This window comes from Arvicanthis niloticus, chromosome 27 (assembly GCF_011762505.2).
Source record: "Arvicanthis niloticus isolate mArvNil1 chromosome 27, mArvNil1.pat.X, whole genome shotgun sequence".
Lineage (NCBI taxonomy): Eukaryota > Metazoa > Chordata > Mammalia > Rodentia > Muridae > Arvicanthis > Arvicanthis niloticus.
Window position 1 is genome coordinate 3,631,583 of NC_133435.1, and position 17,509 is coordinate 3,649,091.

General features: G+C 42.5%; 1 protein-coding gene across 7 annotated transcripts in view; it reads left to right on the plus strand.

The window, feature by feature from the left end:
- The window catches only part of Deup1 (deuterosome assembly protein 1), a 71,117-nt gene that overhangs the window by 39,069 nt on the left and 14,539 nt on the right, over positions 1-17,509 (plus strand). For 5 of the 7 annotated variants that reach the window (XM_076926002.1, XM_076926005.1, XM_076926001.1 and 2 more), the window contains 3 exons: positions 4,167-4,361; positions 5,804-5,890; positions 13,498-13,694. In XM_076926002.1, coding sequence (XP_076782117.1) covers positions 4,167-4,361; positions 5,804-5,890; positions 13,498-13,694 — 479 coding nt within the window. Of the gene's footprint in view, positions 1-4,166; positions 4,362-5,803; positions 5,891-6,747; positions 6,899-13,497; positions 13,695-17,509 lie in introns of those variants that run through there. The other 2 variants (XM_076926007.1, XM_076926006.1) reach the window with 1 other exon arrangement.

Sequence of the window (17,509 nt, forward strand, 5' to 3'; positions counted from 1 at the left end):
GTTAGTACTGTTTGGATTACTCGCCCTAGGGAAGCATGAACAAATGTCTATCTCTCCAGATAGAGCACTGACTATAGGCTAAAAAAGGATTCTACTCAAGATTCATTTGGCAAATCAATGAGATTCCCGCCTTTAGAAGGAAGCAGTGTGTGTGTGTGTGTGTGTGTGTGTGTGTGTGTGATTCAAAGGCAGCTGCATGACTGAAAAGCCCATGCAGGAAGGGTTGCACATCACAGAAACTGACCCCTGGGGCTCCTGGCAGCTGCTCACCACAATTCCCTGGTCCCAGCAACTGTTGACTGATTACAACAGTGCCTGGACTTTGCAAGCCTTACCTTGTGGTGTGTTTTGTTAGTTTCCTGAGCTCTGCTTTCTGTACAAGATGGAATATTTCAACTCAGGAAATAGTCACACAACTTCTACCACCCTGAGGTTGGTGAAATGAGCCAATGCCTGCTGACACTCTTGTGGCTCTTAACATGCGCCCCAATACCACCACAAGGATTTAACATCATCTTATGAAATGGATTCTACATCATCCTCTTTTTACCTTTGAGAAAACTAAGATGCAGAGAAGTTGAAGAGATTCTTCCGTATTACACAGATAATAATTGGTAGACACTAGTTTTGAGTGTAGGCTCTCTCACCCCCGGAGACTACATACTTACCTCTGTTAAACGTCATGAGCTAATGTAAATTACATACTGAGACCAGGACCTGGCTTAGAGCATCGCCTGACAGATGTGGGCTACTGATGGTTTAGGCCACACCTACATTTCTAACTAAGGGCCTAGCAAGGACCAAGCACTTTTCCAGGAGCTAAAAACCTAAGATGAGAAGAGTCTTGGCATGGTTCTTACAGAGCCCTGGGTTCTTCTTTCTTTTACAACCAATATACCTCCCTAGTAATTATTTTATCACTTTCAATAGGAATACATTGGAAAGAAAGATCTTAATTAGGTATAGTAATTCATGCCAACAATCCCAATACTTGTGGATGTTGAGACAGAAGGATTGCCACGTCTGAAGTCAATCTAGGCTCTATATCAAGACTTTGACTCTACTTTTCATCCCCTTAAAGGCAGATCCTGACAGAGCTGGGTGTCTAAGAACAAATGCAGGTCCAGTCTAGGAAATCTGTTATAGAGCAATTGTCATTTCCTTCCTGTTTTGAACACTGATACTACATAATCCCACTGATTTTACTGATTTTAAAAATATAACTTTCAGCTGGACAGTGGTGGCACATGCCTTTAATTCCAGTATTTGGGAGGCAGAAGTAGGCAGATCTCCATGAATTTGAGGTCAGCCTGGTCTAATGAGTGAGTTCCAGGACAGTCAGAGCTAGACAGAGAAACCCTGTCTCAAAAAAAAAAAAAAAAAAAAAAAAAAAAAAAAAAAACAAATAAAAATTTTAATACACACATACATAATATATAAACTTTCAAAACCTGCTCTTTACTGACATTGCACAAGACTGTATCATAGTAAAAGGAGTGTCTAACACCGGGTATGATCACACTCTTCTAGACCCCAGAGGCTTCTAACAAAGTCAGAACTACAGAGTAAAATCAGGAATCCTATATGAGTGGGACTATGAAGTGAAGAACAGGTCAAGGCACAGATATTCCAAGCTCCTGGAGGCCCAGGCAGCTGCGCTCTGCAGGGCAGCAGTGGATAGCTGAGATAACTAGCTGCAGCTTCCAGAAGTATCTGCAAAGAACAGTTTCACTTCATTGTACTAACGCTATTGAGGGCCATGCACTATGAACTTTGTGAGTGGTTTTTCTGTTGTGGGTACAAAGTTGTTTTTATTCACTTATTTTTTGACAAAATTTGCATTTTTAAAAAGCCATGTCATTGGAAGCACAGATAAATCAATTTCATTAAAATATATGCTTTGTAGAAGAGCATATTGTTTTAATATCTAACCACTATAAACTAATAAAAAATCCTCTTTCAGAATAGCATATTTATTTTCTTAATTTTCCGAGTTTCATTTTTAAGAGAATCGTGTTAAAGTATACCACAGGGACATAAACAGTAAAATCCACTGTCAAACTGTAGAACAATATGGCTGGTTCACCAAAGAAACCACCAGGAGGAAAAATAGAGGGAGTGGGGACCAAATAGATTCTAAGGGAGTGAGCAAGGTGGCCAGTAGATAGAGGGGCTTGCAGCTAAGCCTGATAACCTGAGTTCCATGCCCAAGACTCACAGTGGAGGAAGGAACCAACACCTGTGAGTTCTCTGAACCTCCACACATGTGCCATGACATGCACGTGCACATGCAAACACATGTAATTTTAAAAGACCCATAACATACCCTGGGGTTAGATCCCATCTCTGAGGCTCTTGCTTTGAGGAGCTAGACAAGAGGCTCCTGGTTCCTGTTTGAATGGCAAAGTTAAGACCATGTGATGTCTACGTCACATTTCTAATCTTAACTGTTCGAGCAGGACCAGACAAGGAGTGGATGGTACCCAGCCCAGGATGCAGCAAATTGGCCTCTGGATTAGGTGTCAATCCTGAACCCTAGCTGTCCCAGGGTATGACCCGTGATGGATGGGGGCACAAGTCTTAGAAAGTGACCGACTTTCATGAGGACTGTAACTAGAACAAGAGATAATGGGATTGGATGAAAAGCCAAACAGACACGAAGACAGAGTGGATAGAAAGAGATCTGGGCAGGTCTGATAAGATCCTAATCCAGTTTCATGAGCTTGAAAAGCATTTGGAGATTTGGGACAATTGCACATGTGAATTCTGCCTGAAAATATTTGGAGATGTGGAAAACCTAGTCATTAAGATGCTATCGTGGGAATCTGGGAAGAAGGAGGAAAGACAGAAAGGAGGGAAGAGACCCTTATTCCTTTAGAGATGTACACTGAACTTTTAAAGAGGAGATATAGTCTATTGTCACATTTCAAGTTTCTGAGTACATTCAAAGCAGTTTCTTTGTAAATTTTCTGGACTTCCCTCTCTGGCCTTATTTCCTAGGGCACACAAGATCAGAACACAAGTTCTGTGCACGTGGTTCTCGGGTCCCCACCCTTGGCTGCATTCTTTGCTGGGAGCCTGTCCCCTGGCTCGCCGGCTCCCATCTTCCCCGAAGTATTTTGTGTGATAACCTGTCCTCTGGGAAGACCATCCTGATACAAACCCCACCCCCAAACTTAGCTGGGTTATGCACCCTCCAGAACATCCCTCAAACAGCAATTACTACCCTATGACATAAATGTTTATTTTTCTCCCCCTGCCCTATATGTGTGTGTTCTGAGAGAGGGCAAGTTATCTGTTGAGTCTCAAAAGTGAGAAGCGGTGAGTCGGGTCTTTAAAAGGATGCCAGGGAGTGTGAAGAAGGTGTGGGCAGGGTGTGAGCAATGGCGCCAATAGAGCAGAGGGTCTGAGAGGGTGGCCTTGGCTTCTGCCAGCTAGATTTGGAAAGCTGAGGGTGGTAAGGAGTCCAGATCCAACAGGTTCTCTTATGAAAAGACAATCGAACATGGTGAGGGACTCTAACGGGTTATGAGAGGCCAGTAAGACATTCCTACCAACATATTAAGCTTAGTGTGCTACAACATGGTTCTGAGACATAGCATAGAGTCACTGCTACCACAGCAGGATTTTTATGCTTCTTTCATTAAAGAAAAAAAAAGTAAATATAGCCAAGGACCATGAGTTCCGGTCTAGAATCTAGCACTTTATTTTTGTACAGTTTGAGCAAGCTGCTTACCCTCAGTCGGTTGCTGATTCTCCATAAGAAAGTGAGGATGGCCAGACTTTGTGGTATACACCCATGATCCCAGAACTCCAGAGGCCAGAGCATCGGCTGTGCAGATAGACCCTGCCTCAAAAACACAACAAAGCACTTAGTAACTGTTTCTGTCAAGTCTGTGGGAAAGCTGAATCAGCAGTGGCACTGCATGTGACAATAAGGCAGTGAGGTTTTGGGAGTTGAGAGGAAACTTAGGGTGCAGCTTGCTGGTTAGCAACGATCAGAAGAGAGGAAGCTGACTTAGGGTGCCCCTTGTCGGTTAGCAATGATCAGGAGTAGGCTGTCAGGGGTCACAGGCATCCTTGAGCAGGAGGACAAGGCTGTCCAGCACAAGCTGCAGCTGCTCTGTGAGGGAGGGGCTGCTCACATCTCTGCTCACTCTCACCAGATGAGAAGCCAGCTCTATCCGGAGGAAAGCGGATGCTCCGAACAGGAACGGATGAGAAATGAGATCTCCGAACTCACCCAGGAACTTCACCAGAAGGAGGTCACTATAGCAACTGTCATGAAGAAAGCTGCCCTTCTGGAAAGACAGCTAAAGATAGAATTAGAAATAAAAGAAAAAATGTTAGCAAAGCAGCAGGTATGCATACACGTGGGAAGAGCACTCTGCAGGGCTGCCTCCTGCACCTGCTCATCCTAGGCTCGCTCCAGGTCTGCCAAAGGCCTTGGTGCCTGGTCAGTGTATGAGACTCACCCCATAAAACCCTGTGCCGTGGACAAAGTACCATCAAAGACACACTAGGGACCTACCAGCCGGTGCACACATGCGTGATCAGTCGCATGCCGAGGTTCTGCAGCTGTCTTCCCACATCACACGGCCCTGTTCTTTCCTGTCATTTGCTATAGGACCTTTCCACTAAACTTCCTTTTTTAGAAAGCAATTCTAGCTTGCTTGAGGATTACAAACCCCCCCACCCCCATTTAATAGATTGCCGGTAGTGTTTTAAGCAACATGAAAGCAACGTCATAAAAATCAGGCCATAGTTACTAAACAACCACTCAGCAAGCTACAGGGTCCTCAGAGACAAGCAGAGATCCTGAGGTTCCACGTTGGAACCCTGCAAGGCTTGCTCATGCCTGCCTTCTTCCCCTATGTTTTCTTTCCGTTTCCTTGCTCTCTAATAATTTGTAGCCTGCTTTTGACAGCACAGGCTTTATGGCCCTTTCACTCTAACTCTAGGTGATTTCAGAGCATAAAACATGAATCAAGACAATTTCCATAATAGCAGTTCAATCACGTGTATTTACAAGAACAGGAAAGATTGGCCGTCATCCAGTCAAAGGCCACAGACTGACCAGTTTGTACCACACACGGGAAACCAGCACAGGGCACTGCACGGCAGGGCGCCTAGCACACGCTCAGGGGACAGCTGCACAAGAACGATTCCTTTTCATCTCCATACCGCCATGTTTCCCAGATGTTGTCAATGAGCATATATATCTTCTAATTCACTTGTTCTTAAAGCAAGAGTTTTATATAGAAATGAGCCTTAGATATACAAAGGAGCAGGCCAGGTATGGAGTCCGTCATCCCAACATTCAAGTAGATGACATCAGGGAAAGAAGAAAGAGCTACAAAACGAAGTCATAGCACACAAGGGAACACGGCCAGAACACCAGAAGGAGTGAATTAAACATGGGAAGCCATATACTGTTTACCATAAACGTTAATTGGGCGTTGAAGGAGTGTAATGGGCGAGAGTATTTTCAAGGTTTTTCTTAATTGTGATTATAACGAGAAATGGAATTTTCCTATACAGGAGAAGTGGAATTTTGGATTTGGTAGGGAAAAAAAAATAAATCATTATTTAAGTGTTGTAAATTTCGCACTGCTCAAACAGGAAGATAGGCGGGTGGAAGGAGCAGGAGAGGAGAGGAATGAGAGAACCAGACTGGTGGGAGGGCGGATGTTTCCCTCCGTACCACAGAAAGCGCTTGCATCCACCTGGACAGAGTTTATTAACAAGACGGCGAGCTTCCATTGTGAGTTTTACATGTGCCTTTTATCTGTTAATCTTTCAGGTCTCAGATAGAAGATACAAAGCTGTCAGAACAGAAAACACACACCTGAAGGGAATGATGGGCGATTTAGACCCTGCACGGTACTTGGTAATACTCTGAATTCATTCCCCCAAACTGAACAGGAGGTGGCTTGGGTAGTCAGGGCTGACCATCAGTGTGGTCACTGAACACGTGCGCCAGGAGCGCCGAGCCGAGCATTGCCTACCCCAGTGGCTTGCCCGGGCTGGGGCACCTGGTCTGGGCTCATTTCTAATCATTTCCCAGACATGCAAAGCATGCAGTTTCCTGGCTTTTAATCCTGCAGTTGCTTGAAACCCTATATCGCAGACAGCCAGAATTTGGTGCCAACCTTCTACTCGGAGAAGCCCTCCCCCCACAAACCTGAATCAGAATGATTTGTTCCATTCTTGCTTGATTCATATTCGGCTGACTTGTTTTGTGGCTTGTCCTTTTCAACTTGATGACAAGCAGGAAGTTGGCATGACCAACAGCTCAGGATAGAGCAAGTATTCAGTGTTTGTTGACCGAATATATGAATTAGCCCCTGGCTCTACCTGTTCTCAAAAACACCAAAATGGCTCCAAGCCTCTCACTTCCATTATCTGATGTAGCAGTCGATGGTTAGATTTTTGTAGAACTTTTATTGGTCGAAATATTGAAATATTAGCATTATTTGTTACATTTTCTTTTATTCACTTAGAAAAAATCCTACTGTTATTTTTTTTTAACTGTTCAAAGAACAGAATGGTAATATATATATATATATATATATATATATATATATATATATATAAAAGTTGGGCATCATGGCTGCTTAAGCTAGCCTGTTCCTTTAGCCATTATAATGTGAGCATGTGGGTCAAGGCCTTGGCCAGGCCATTCTGAAACCAATGTTCTATTTCTGTCGTGTTGTGCACCTGTTCTCACGTGAGTCCATATTCCAGCATCAAGACAGTAGAAGCATCTGGAAGCACTCTCCCTTCTTCCTTGAGCATGGCTGTGGATCCTGTGATTGGAGCACAGATGGATAAAAAGGGAAGCTTGCTGGTCTCCCTATCTGCTACATTAAAAACCTGTCCATCACCTCTGCCTTTTCATTCCCTAACATGGGGCACAAAAAGCGAATCCCGGCTCCATGAAGATATATATGTATATACGTATTATGTATATTCATATTGAAGTGACATATATACATATATATATTTACACATATGTGTATCAGTTCAATCCAAGTGTTTGTCTGTATATATCCCGGGTCACCATAGCTGAGCTGAGGGGCTTCACTTTGCCCCTGTGGGCTTTTGGCTTTGTTTATTGATAACATCTGCTTTTTAAAGAAGTAAAACACACAAAGATAGAAAAGCCGCCCTGCCTTTCCCCTGGGCCCGTGTGGGCAGCAGAGGGGGCTGTGCTGACAAGCAAGTGGTAATTCCTGTTGCTTCCTCTTCCCCCCCACCCCCATGACCATTTGCATAGCTAAGCTGGGGGAGATACTCTCCGCCAAATAGATGTGTAACCCGAGCATTGCCCAGAGCTGACCTCAGCTGTGTGTGTGTGGACAGCAACACAAGCCAGCAAGCACTGGGAAAGTTTATACTCACCCAAACTGTACATAACTGTCTATGAATTTAACCCAGCACATGCAGGCAGATGACTTTAGAGCACAGTCCCTGCTTTAGCCTCGCCACCCCTGTCTCTTCCACATCTTGTCCCATGTGCCAGACAGTAGACAGCAACTACTCAGTTTGTATCAATCACTTAGTATATTTACTAAAAATGAAAAGGTCACAGGGATAAAGGGATGGCTCAGCATTTAAGAACATTTGTTGTTCTTGAACAGGACATGATGATTCAGTTCCCCACTCCCATGTGGCAGCTCCCAACTACCTGCCAAATCCAGTTGTAGGGGATCTGACACCATCTTCTGATTCCTTCAGGGTCCTGTATATAACAGGTGCAAGGTGCACACACACACACACACACACACACACACACAGAGAGAGAGAGAGAGAGAGAGAGAGAGAGAATTATTTTTTAAACTAGGCTCACATACACAGACATACTTCTGTTTTGTTTGCTCCAAAGTGCCTTTCTACACCAACTGGCTCAAGGATCTTTCACCGTTTGTGATAGTTTTATAATATTCCATAGTGTGGATATACCAAAAACTTACTAGACTGTTTTTCACAACTATTTTAGCCCTAGCGTATTTGAAAATATTTCATATTTTCACCTGAATAAATATCTCATAAAAAATCCCAGCATGTCTATCTCGGATCAGCTTCCTCACAGAGACATGTTGTTGGAACCTGTTCCTTCCCTGTTTAATGCTGGGCTTTTTCATTGCCTGCACTGTTCCCACGGTAACACTTTCACTGGCGCTTTGATGTGCCGCTCCCTGACAACAGGTGGGCCCCATTAGTTGATACTTTGTAGCAAGGTGAACTAGATACATAGTATGTATTTCTCTCTGATGTTAGTTTTCCTTTCCTTGCAATTTTTAGGAGCATTTCCCAGTTTGCTTACTGTAACTTTATGGTTTTGCCATACATGAAGTTTTAAACTGACTTGTCAAAAGTCACCCTCTCTTGATGGATGCCTTTGGAGCTTCCTTCTTTGGTAACACTGTTCTCCACATGCACATACATGCTTTTGTATTTTTTTCCAGAGGTTTCATCTTTTCTATCCAATTGTTCAGTCCATTTAAATTGTACTTTGAAATGCAATATGTAAGAGCACAGTTGAAATTTTCATACAGACCAAGCTCAGTATACCAGGTTGTAATTTCCTGTAGGTTCTATCTGAAATTGAATTCATTTCTGTATTAACTTTGAAGACTTAATGCTTTTATTATAATAAGATATAGCATGATTCTCCATTTCCTTACAACACAGTCCCGATAATGCGATTTTTCTCTGAATAGTTCGTGTTTTCTTCCTTTAAAATGATTTCCCAAGTTATTTACAATTCCTGTCACTGTTATAAATGGAGTGTTTTGCTTTTACCACACCAAGCAGCTAATTGTTAATATTGGGGAAGCTCCAACTTATTCCATGCTTTCTATAGGACACCTTGCTACTGAAATTCAGCTGCCCCTTCCCCCACTGCTCACGCCTGTTCTTGTTATTGTCACCCTGCCCTCGCTAAGACCCCCAGAAAAATCTTGAGCCATGACAGTAGTTGCTGGAAATTTTTCTAGTTTCTGACTATAAAGGTCACGCTTTTGGAGTTTTGTGGGATATAAATTTGTTTTTCATTCATGATTCCATATTGTGAAATGCAGCTGCTACTGTTTCTCTGAGCCTTTTCAACAGACGACTCTGTGTGAGTCCTCTCCTTTCCTTCCTTGATGTGTTAAGGACTACGGTTGACATATTTCCTGATTTTGCCCAAATTTAGGTTCCTGGGATAAATATTCCCAGTTCTGGGCTAGAGAGATGGCTCAGCGGTTAAGAGCACTGACTGCTCTGCCAGAAGTCCTGAGTTCAATTCCCAGCACCCACATGGTGGTTCAGAACCATCTGTAATGAGATCCGATGCCCTCTTCTAGTGTGTGTCTGAAGACAGCTTCAGTGTACTCATATAAATAAAACATAAATAAATCTTTTTTAAGAATCTTCCCAGTTCTAAATTAGCACACTTGATATCACAGTGTGTTTGCTTAGAACAACAGGACATACTAATTTCCAGAGGACTCCAGGAGGAGGCCAGAAGTCTCAAACAGATGTCCTCGGGGCCACACTCCCTCTGATCTCTGTGTGCCAGTTCCTCCCTCTTCTGTCTCATCTGGGCTGTGGCAGTCTTGGTGTTCCTAGGCAGGAAAGTAGCTCAATCCATGCTCTTCTGTCTCAGTGTGCTGTGGTCCCATGTCTGACTCATGCCACGACTCTCATGAGTCAGATTTTCCCTTTTGTCTGGGCATTCAATTCAGGTTCTCTATGAAGCCCTTATTTTACAGTAAGGTCATATTCCAAGGGACCAGGGGTTAGGACTTTTGTAAGGAGCCACAATTCAGCCCGTAATCAGCACACTTGGTCAATTTTAGCACAGTACTGGGTTTGGCGTGACATTACTTTATTTAAAGTAAAGTTTGTCATAGCTCCTTGTTTTAAAGTTAAGCTGTTTTTAAACACACAGGAGGTTCCTGGCTGTGGTGTAGACTAGCCTTTACTTTTCCCTCTCTAATCTCTCTATTTTTCCCCCTGAGGTCATTTGGATAATCTGTATCTTTTTAGAAAATGTGTCCACTTCAAGTTGATTGAATTACTACTGGTTAGTTAGAGCTACAACTTCATTAATCTCCCATACCCAAAGTTCTGTTGTTAGGTTTTCCTGTTTGAGATAGAGTCCCATTACTTGTCGGAGGCTGGCTTGGAACTCCTATCTCAGCCTCCTGTGTGTCAGTGTTACAGATATAAATTGCCATACCCAATTCTGGTTTAAGTTTCCTTTCTTTCTCTTGATCTTGGATAACTGAACACATTCTTCTCCGTTTGTTTTAGCTATGACTCATACACTCAACTTTACTAATGTGTAAAAGTAATGGCTTTGAGGGTTCTATTACTTGGATAAATTTAACCTTTTATTTTTTATTTTGTTTGTATGATAGTTTGCATCTATCCACAAGTGTGCACCACAAGTGTGTAGTCCCTGTACAGGCCAGAATAGAACATCAGATCCCCTGAGACTGGAATTACAGGTGATTGTGAGCTACTCCATGGGTTCTGGGAATTGAAGCTGAGTCCTCTAGAAGACCAGCCAGGACTCTTGCCTACTGAGACCTCTCTCCAGCCCCCTATTTAATTTATTATTAGAGTCCATCAGTTTGTAATTGCTGGTTTATTTTACTTCGTTACACTTTTCAAATTTTATGAAATGAAAAAAACTATTATTCCTGTGTACTAAAAATCTGTACGTATAAAAGATCCATAATCAGGTTACTTCAGCAATAATTAGAATAGATAAATATAAACTCAAATGATTAGAACTGAAGCTTCACCCTAGGCAGAAAGAAACAAAGATATACATTATTTTCAGCCTCCTAACATTTGTGATATTTTGATAATATTATAATAGTAATTGGGTTTTTTCCCATTTTTTTGTTGTTGTTGTTGAGGGGGTTGCATGTATGTCTGAGGGGGTTGCATGTATGTCTGAGTACCACCTTCTTGCAGAGACCAGAAGGGTGTCCGATTCCCTGGAAATGCAATTAAGGATTAAGGATAGTTACAAGTTGCCATGTCCATGCTGGGAACCAAACCTGGGGGCTCTGCAAGAGCAGCGAGCGCTCCTAACCAGTGAGCTATCCCTCCAGCAGCCCCAGTACTTGAAATTGGTCCTATCTAAATAAATGACGATTTGAGAATGTTTCTGGTTGCCTAATTCTGAAGCTCCTTGCTTCCTTCCTTGGAGAAGAAAGCTGACCAAAGATGCTCATGCAGCCGTGAGAAAGCCAGTTTGCAGGCCACTGCACCATGGGCAGCTCCCTCTAGCAGTGGAGAAAGATTGGCTGGGTCAGCCACAGAATGGTCGGCTAAGTTTCTCCAGTTCTCTGTGAGATGCTTAGAATCGCTTCTGAGAGCCTTCACCCAGAAGCCAGACCTTTCTCTGCATTTCCTAAGCTGCCATAGTATCCAATATTAATATGATGGTATGAATGATTATCAGTATGCAGTTATCCACAATGTGAGGAAGTTTGGAATGACTATGAGTGTTATTCTATGTGGATGGTTCTCAATGCTTGGAAATTTAAGGACTTCCAAAAGAAATGTCTAAGCTCCAAACATGTAGTTTTCTAGGCCTCAAATCTCAAATTTTTGGAGCTTCAAAAGTGATGTGTTGCTTGAGTCAAGCGTTTTACGCTAAGGTGTTGCTCTTGTGGCCCTGGAGAACTGCTGTACCATCAGCCACAATGCTACTTGGGATGTTCAATACACAGGACTGAAAGGACAGACAAGAGAGAGCCAAACACAGCTTCCCTAGGACTTGCTGTATGAGAATAGAGTCTGTTTTACAAAGCTTTACAAGAACAGCTCACGTACACATGTGCACATGTGCACATAGAAGCAAGCAAGTGTTCACATGAGTGTGTATATGTGTATGTGTGCACATACACACGCACACATACATACACACAAAACACTCCTGCCCTGGAAACTTCCTACAGTGTCTAATTAAAACAGCCTGAGAAATCTCTAAGCCTCTTGTTTAAACCATTCATTTTGTAATTTAAGTATACTTCATCTTACATCTGCGGGTTGAGGCATTAATAAATCAGGTAGCAGAACTCTACTGTGAATCGACCCTGCTCCAAATGTGCAGTGCTGGCTCTGTCTCAACTGTAAGATCAATGCAGCAAAATGGCCCCGATTTCAACCCCAGCCCACAATAAGTTCAGCATGCAATTTGTTACATCACCCAGCAGAGGGGCATGAATGTTTTAATCAATAGGTGATTTGAATAATTGGAATAATTTATTATTTTTACTGTCTTCTCTAGTTTTACAGCAAAACTAACTCAAAATAAGCTTAAGAATGAACTGTGAAAATAATGAAATCATAAAACAAATAGAAGAAAGTGAAAGTAAATGCTTAATAGTTCTTTAAAAGGAAAACAAAATTGTAACGTGGGGCAGAGGAAGGAGCAGAGGAAAGATGGCAGTTACTAAATTACAACAATAAAGTCCCGTTCTAGAGAAAACATAGCACATGCCACAATTAAAACTTTAAAAATATCTTTTAAAAAAATTACACACACACACACACACTTCCAACCAACCGGAGACACTCTGGGTCTCTGTCTCTAGAGTTAAAACATATTTTGATATCAGTAAGCAGTAACTCCTAAATGGGGAAACAGCCAAAGCACACAGGAAGCAACTGAGACCACATAGAGTGAAAATTGTCAAAAAGAAGATGGATACATATTCAACGTCGGCGATGAAGGCTGCCGGTTATCTGCCATTGGCAAATCTGACAAACAGTAATATTAAGTTGTGAGTGTAATAAAATAAGACCTTTAGGCTATTGTTGGTGGTCATTTATAAGATTCTTTTAAGGATTTATTTTCATTTTTATTTGTGTATGTGTGCGTGTGTGCGTGTGTGTGTGTGTGTGTGCTTGTGTGTGTTTGTATCCTATGTTCGTATGCCCTTGGAGGCCAGAAAAGAGTGTCAGATCCCCTGGAGCTGGAATTACATGTAGTTGTGAGATGCCCAGTGTAGGTGCTGGGAACTGAACTCGGGTTCTCTAGAAGACATTGTAACCTCCACAGCATCTCTCCATCCCCGAATGCATGAGAGCAACGTGGCACAGGAATAGGCTTCCCACTGAGGTTCTCAAAGATCTTCATTCAGCTCATCCTCATGTTCTAAGGGACTTCCAGGGAAGGTCTGTGCATGAGGAAGTCACAGCTCTATTGATGACTTTGAAACAGACTCTATTTCCAAGAATAGGAGTGATTCAATAAACTTAACACCTCTTTAATGCAACCATTTAAAGTATTTTAGAATATATTTAATTAATTTATTAATGTTAATAATTTAATTTATATATAAAATCTTCAGGGGGTGGACAAAATTCCCAAAAACCACATCACCCAGCTCAAATGAAAGAGCCTTGCCAACATAGGAATCTAGACATGGAAAATGAGTGTCCCATGTACGTCCACTCAGTGGGGTCTGTTTTACTCCCTAGACCGTGGACATTAGTAACAAGGAGCACTCACGATACTCATCAATCGACAAGCTTGAATATGAAAACGAAAGGCTTCGAAGCGATCTCGCCAAGCTCCATGTCAATGGAAAAGCAGCGTGGCCCAATCAGAGGAGCTATGATGAAGCAGGGGCTTACATCTACCAGAGCCAGCTGAAAACGGAGACCAGTGGAGACAGGTATGCTAGCTTGGCCATAAAGAACGGACATTTAGAAATCCCTTGAGGAAAATGTGTAAGTAATGCAAAGTGACAACCTCCGAAAGTGTTTGCACTCTATGTGGTAGCGATAATACAGGAGCCTGGATACTCTGTTTTGTAGACAGTACAGACTGGCAGTAGCTGTCCAGAAATAACGGTGAGCCAGGTGCAGAGCCCCTGGGGATTTTTGTTTGTTACTCACTTCAGAACATTCAGTGTGGGTGCAAGAAGACATGCTCTACAAAGAAGTAATCTTACTTTTTAACAAACAGTATGAGAATGGGGAAACTAGAATTTACTCTGTTAGATCTGATGTCGAGGTGATGTTAGATCTGACACAGAGAGGTGTCGCTTCTTTCTGTCCTCCCATGATGCAGGTCCTTGGGGTTGTCACTTGCCGTGGTGACTTAGAGCTGGTCACATAAGCAAGGGCCCATGGGCAGTGAGAGCAGCGCATGGAAGAGCAGTAACTGCCGGCCATTTTTCTCCCATGATCTCTAAAATGGGTCAGCTCACATCCCGAGTCCATGTGTTAACAATGAGCCGTGCTAATTAACTTGATTTTAACGCAAGGTCTCTGGAGGCAGACCACTGCTTCCTCAAACCTACAAAACACTCAGCATAGCAATTCTTTTCCCACAGAACTTCTCAGGGCCACGAAGACGCTGGTTTACGTTGTGGGTTTCTGAGAAGGGCTATGGTATGCTGGATTCGCCAAACTTCTCTGACATGAGCCTTTCATCTTTCCTGACGATTAAGAAGGTCAAGACCTCACTGCAACTGAGGTCCAGTCCTCCGAAACCTGAGATACTTACCATGAACAACTAGCAATGTTTTCATGGTTTCTTGTACGAGGGAATCCATGTAGCATGTGTAGTTGCATGTCTGTTGATCACTATCACTAATATTATTAATAATGTTATATTTGCAATATTACTACATTAATGATAATTCATGGTGGCTAAAATTCATATTTGGGTGAGCAAGCTAATAACTAAACCTAAAGTTTGAAGAAGGTGATGCCAGGACTCATCTTGGTAGCTAAGCAACAGCTATAGAACAGACCAAAATAGGGGGGCAGGGTTCAACATTCTTTTCTAAGATTTGTTTATTTTATGTCATGTTGGTACACTGTCACTCTTTTCAGACTCACCAGAAGAGGGCATCGGATCCCATTACAGATGGTTGTGAGCCACCATGTGGTTGCTAGGAATTAAACTCAGGACCTCTGGAAGAACAGTCAGTATTCTCAACCACTGAGCCATCTCCAGCACCTTCTGTTCAACATTCTTAAGACTCTAGAGCAGTGTTCTCCCTTTACTATCTCAATCCTATGGCTACTAGAAGGATGGATTCTTTGCAGTTTTAGGTTTATTTCTATGTGTGTTTTGCCTGCATATCTTTGCATGCACTATGTGCATGCCCGGTGTCCACAGAGACCAGAAGTCATGGATGAATTCCCTGAAACTAGAGCTCCAGATGGTTGTGAAGTACTACCTGGGTTCTGGGAACCAAACCCTGGTCTTTTGCAAGAGAAACAAGTGTTTCTAGAAATTGGAGCCACCTCTCCAATTCCAAAGATGGATTCCAACAATTCTAATGCTTCTTGAAACTAACCCCGAGTCTCTCCAAAGTGCTAAATTAACCCCTCTCTAGAAAGGGGAGAAAAAGAGTGAGGGAAGATCAAGGTACTGAGGAGGGGATACCTGGGTAAGGGTGTCATAGTGGTGGTTACTATAATGAGGGTGCCATGACATGATCACTGTGGTGGGGTGCCATAGTGAGGTGCCATGGTGGGCATACTGTGATGGATTGCTATGTTGGGCATACTGTGGTGGGGTGCCATGGTGAGGTGCCATGGTGGGCATACTGTGGTGGTGATGTGGTAGCTGGGAGTGGCATAGTGAGAGTAATGTCATAGTGGAGGTGTCTTAGTGGGGATGCCATGCTGAAGGTGCCATGGTGAGAGTAATGTCATGTGGTTGTCATGGTGGGGGTGCCACTGTGGAGATTCCATGGTGGTAGTGATGTGGTGCAGGTGTCCTAGTGGGAGTGCTGTGGTTGGAAGCCATGGAGGGAGTGTCATCGTGGAGGTGCTGTGCTGGGGTACCTGGAAGCTTCAGTGTAAGCAGTTTGGGGAAATGTAGGGACCCCCCGGCCACAGTCAAAGCTGAACACGTCGGTCACTCAGTAGAGCTCTAAGAGGTCATTTTCTAATCCAGAATAAGAACCCCACAAAGTGCTTCACTACTTTCAGTCTCCATAGAGCAAAGCCCAGCCCTGAAGATGCCAGGTAGGGTTGTGTAGCTGCTGGCTGATGTCATCGAGTCACTGAGGGCTCTGGGCTCCCAGCTCCTCTCCTCTCCTCACTCCCTGGATCACCTCTGATAGCCTCAGGTGAGGGGTTACTCTGCAGTCTGTTATTTCAAAAATATTTTTTTTGGCCCTTCACCTTCCTTTGTCAGGCAGTGTAGCATATATTAAAAGTGCCCAACAAAAACAAGACAGTGGGGGACAGAGGCAGAACGAGGTAAAAGACTCAGTGGGAGATTATCTTAATAAGCAGCCTGGAAAAGTGTTCCCACTGCAAGGCCTTGCTCTGCCAGTTCCGTTTGCTGAAAGTTTCATTAAATTTGTTTTAATGCTTTGTCTGATTTCGGTGTTCTTTGGTGACCTGGTTTTGAAAAGAAACAGCTTTTCAAATGTCCTGAATAAATTATTGCCATGTAAAACCCACAATGGGGAAGAGTTGTTACGATGTGGGGACGGTGAAAAAGTGGAAAGCAGGTAGCTCCCTGCTGATGCCAGCAGTGGAAGAGGAAGTCTCCCTTACAGCCTGGCTCAGCGAGTCAAGTAGCAAAGGTTATATCTACATATGTGTGCATGTGAGTACATGTATGTGTGTGTGCACACATGTATGCATATGTATGTATAAATATGTATGGTGTGTATATGCATATGTGTATATTGTATGTGAATATATGGTATGTGTATATTGTGAGATATATATGTATCTGTGTATATGTGAGGATGTATGCATGTCTGTATGTATCTGTGTGCATGTGTGTATATATGTATATGTGTATTATGTATGTATCTGTGTGTGCATTGTGCACGTATACATATGCATATACATGTACAATGTGTATATATATGTTGTGGGTCTGTGCATGTAGGGTATATCCATATACTTTTCAGGCATAACTTAAACAGAATATACCCATCATCTTTATATATCAATGAGTTAAACTATTTAAAGAAGGAAAACAAAATTGTTCCACAAAACCTCAAGATCACAGTCTAAGGGATTATTCCTTGTAATGCGGGAAAGTCCAAGTGGTCAGTGATTTAAACAACCTATTATTTATTCCTAACTTCTGTTGTCTTTTACCTTTTTCTGAAGTGATAGTTTAATATTCACTCACTTGACATCTTTAGCACTTTTAGGTAACTTTTAGCCTTTCGTTTCTAGAATAATAATATATTTATTCATCACTGTAAAAATTTTATGAGACATAATAAAATTTGGTTAAGATGCTCTGAATAGTGTTCTTAGAAGATAGTGTTTTGAAGTTGCAGCATAATTTACAAGCTGATTTAGAGCACGAAGACCCAGAACTATTAATATAGAACTAATTTTAATGACAAACCAATTTTGTAATAAATGGAGCTTGTCTTTATATGAGAATACACACTTAAAAGTGAAGCCACAGGGGCTGGAGAGATGGTTCAGTGATTGAGAGAACTTACTGTTCCTCCAGAGGACCTGAGCTCCGCTCTCAGCACCCATATCA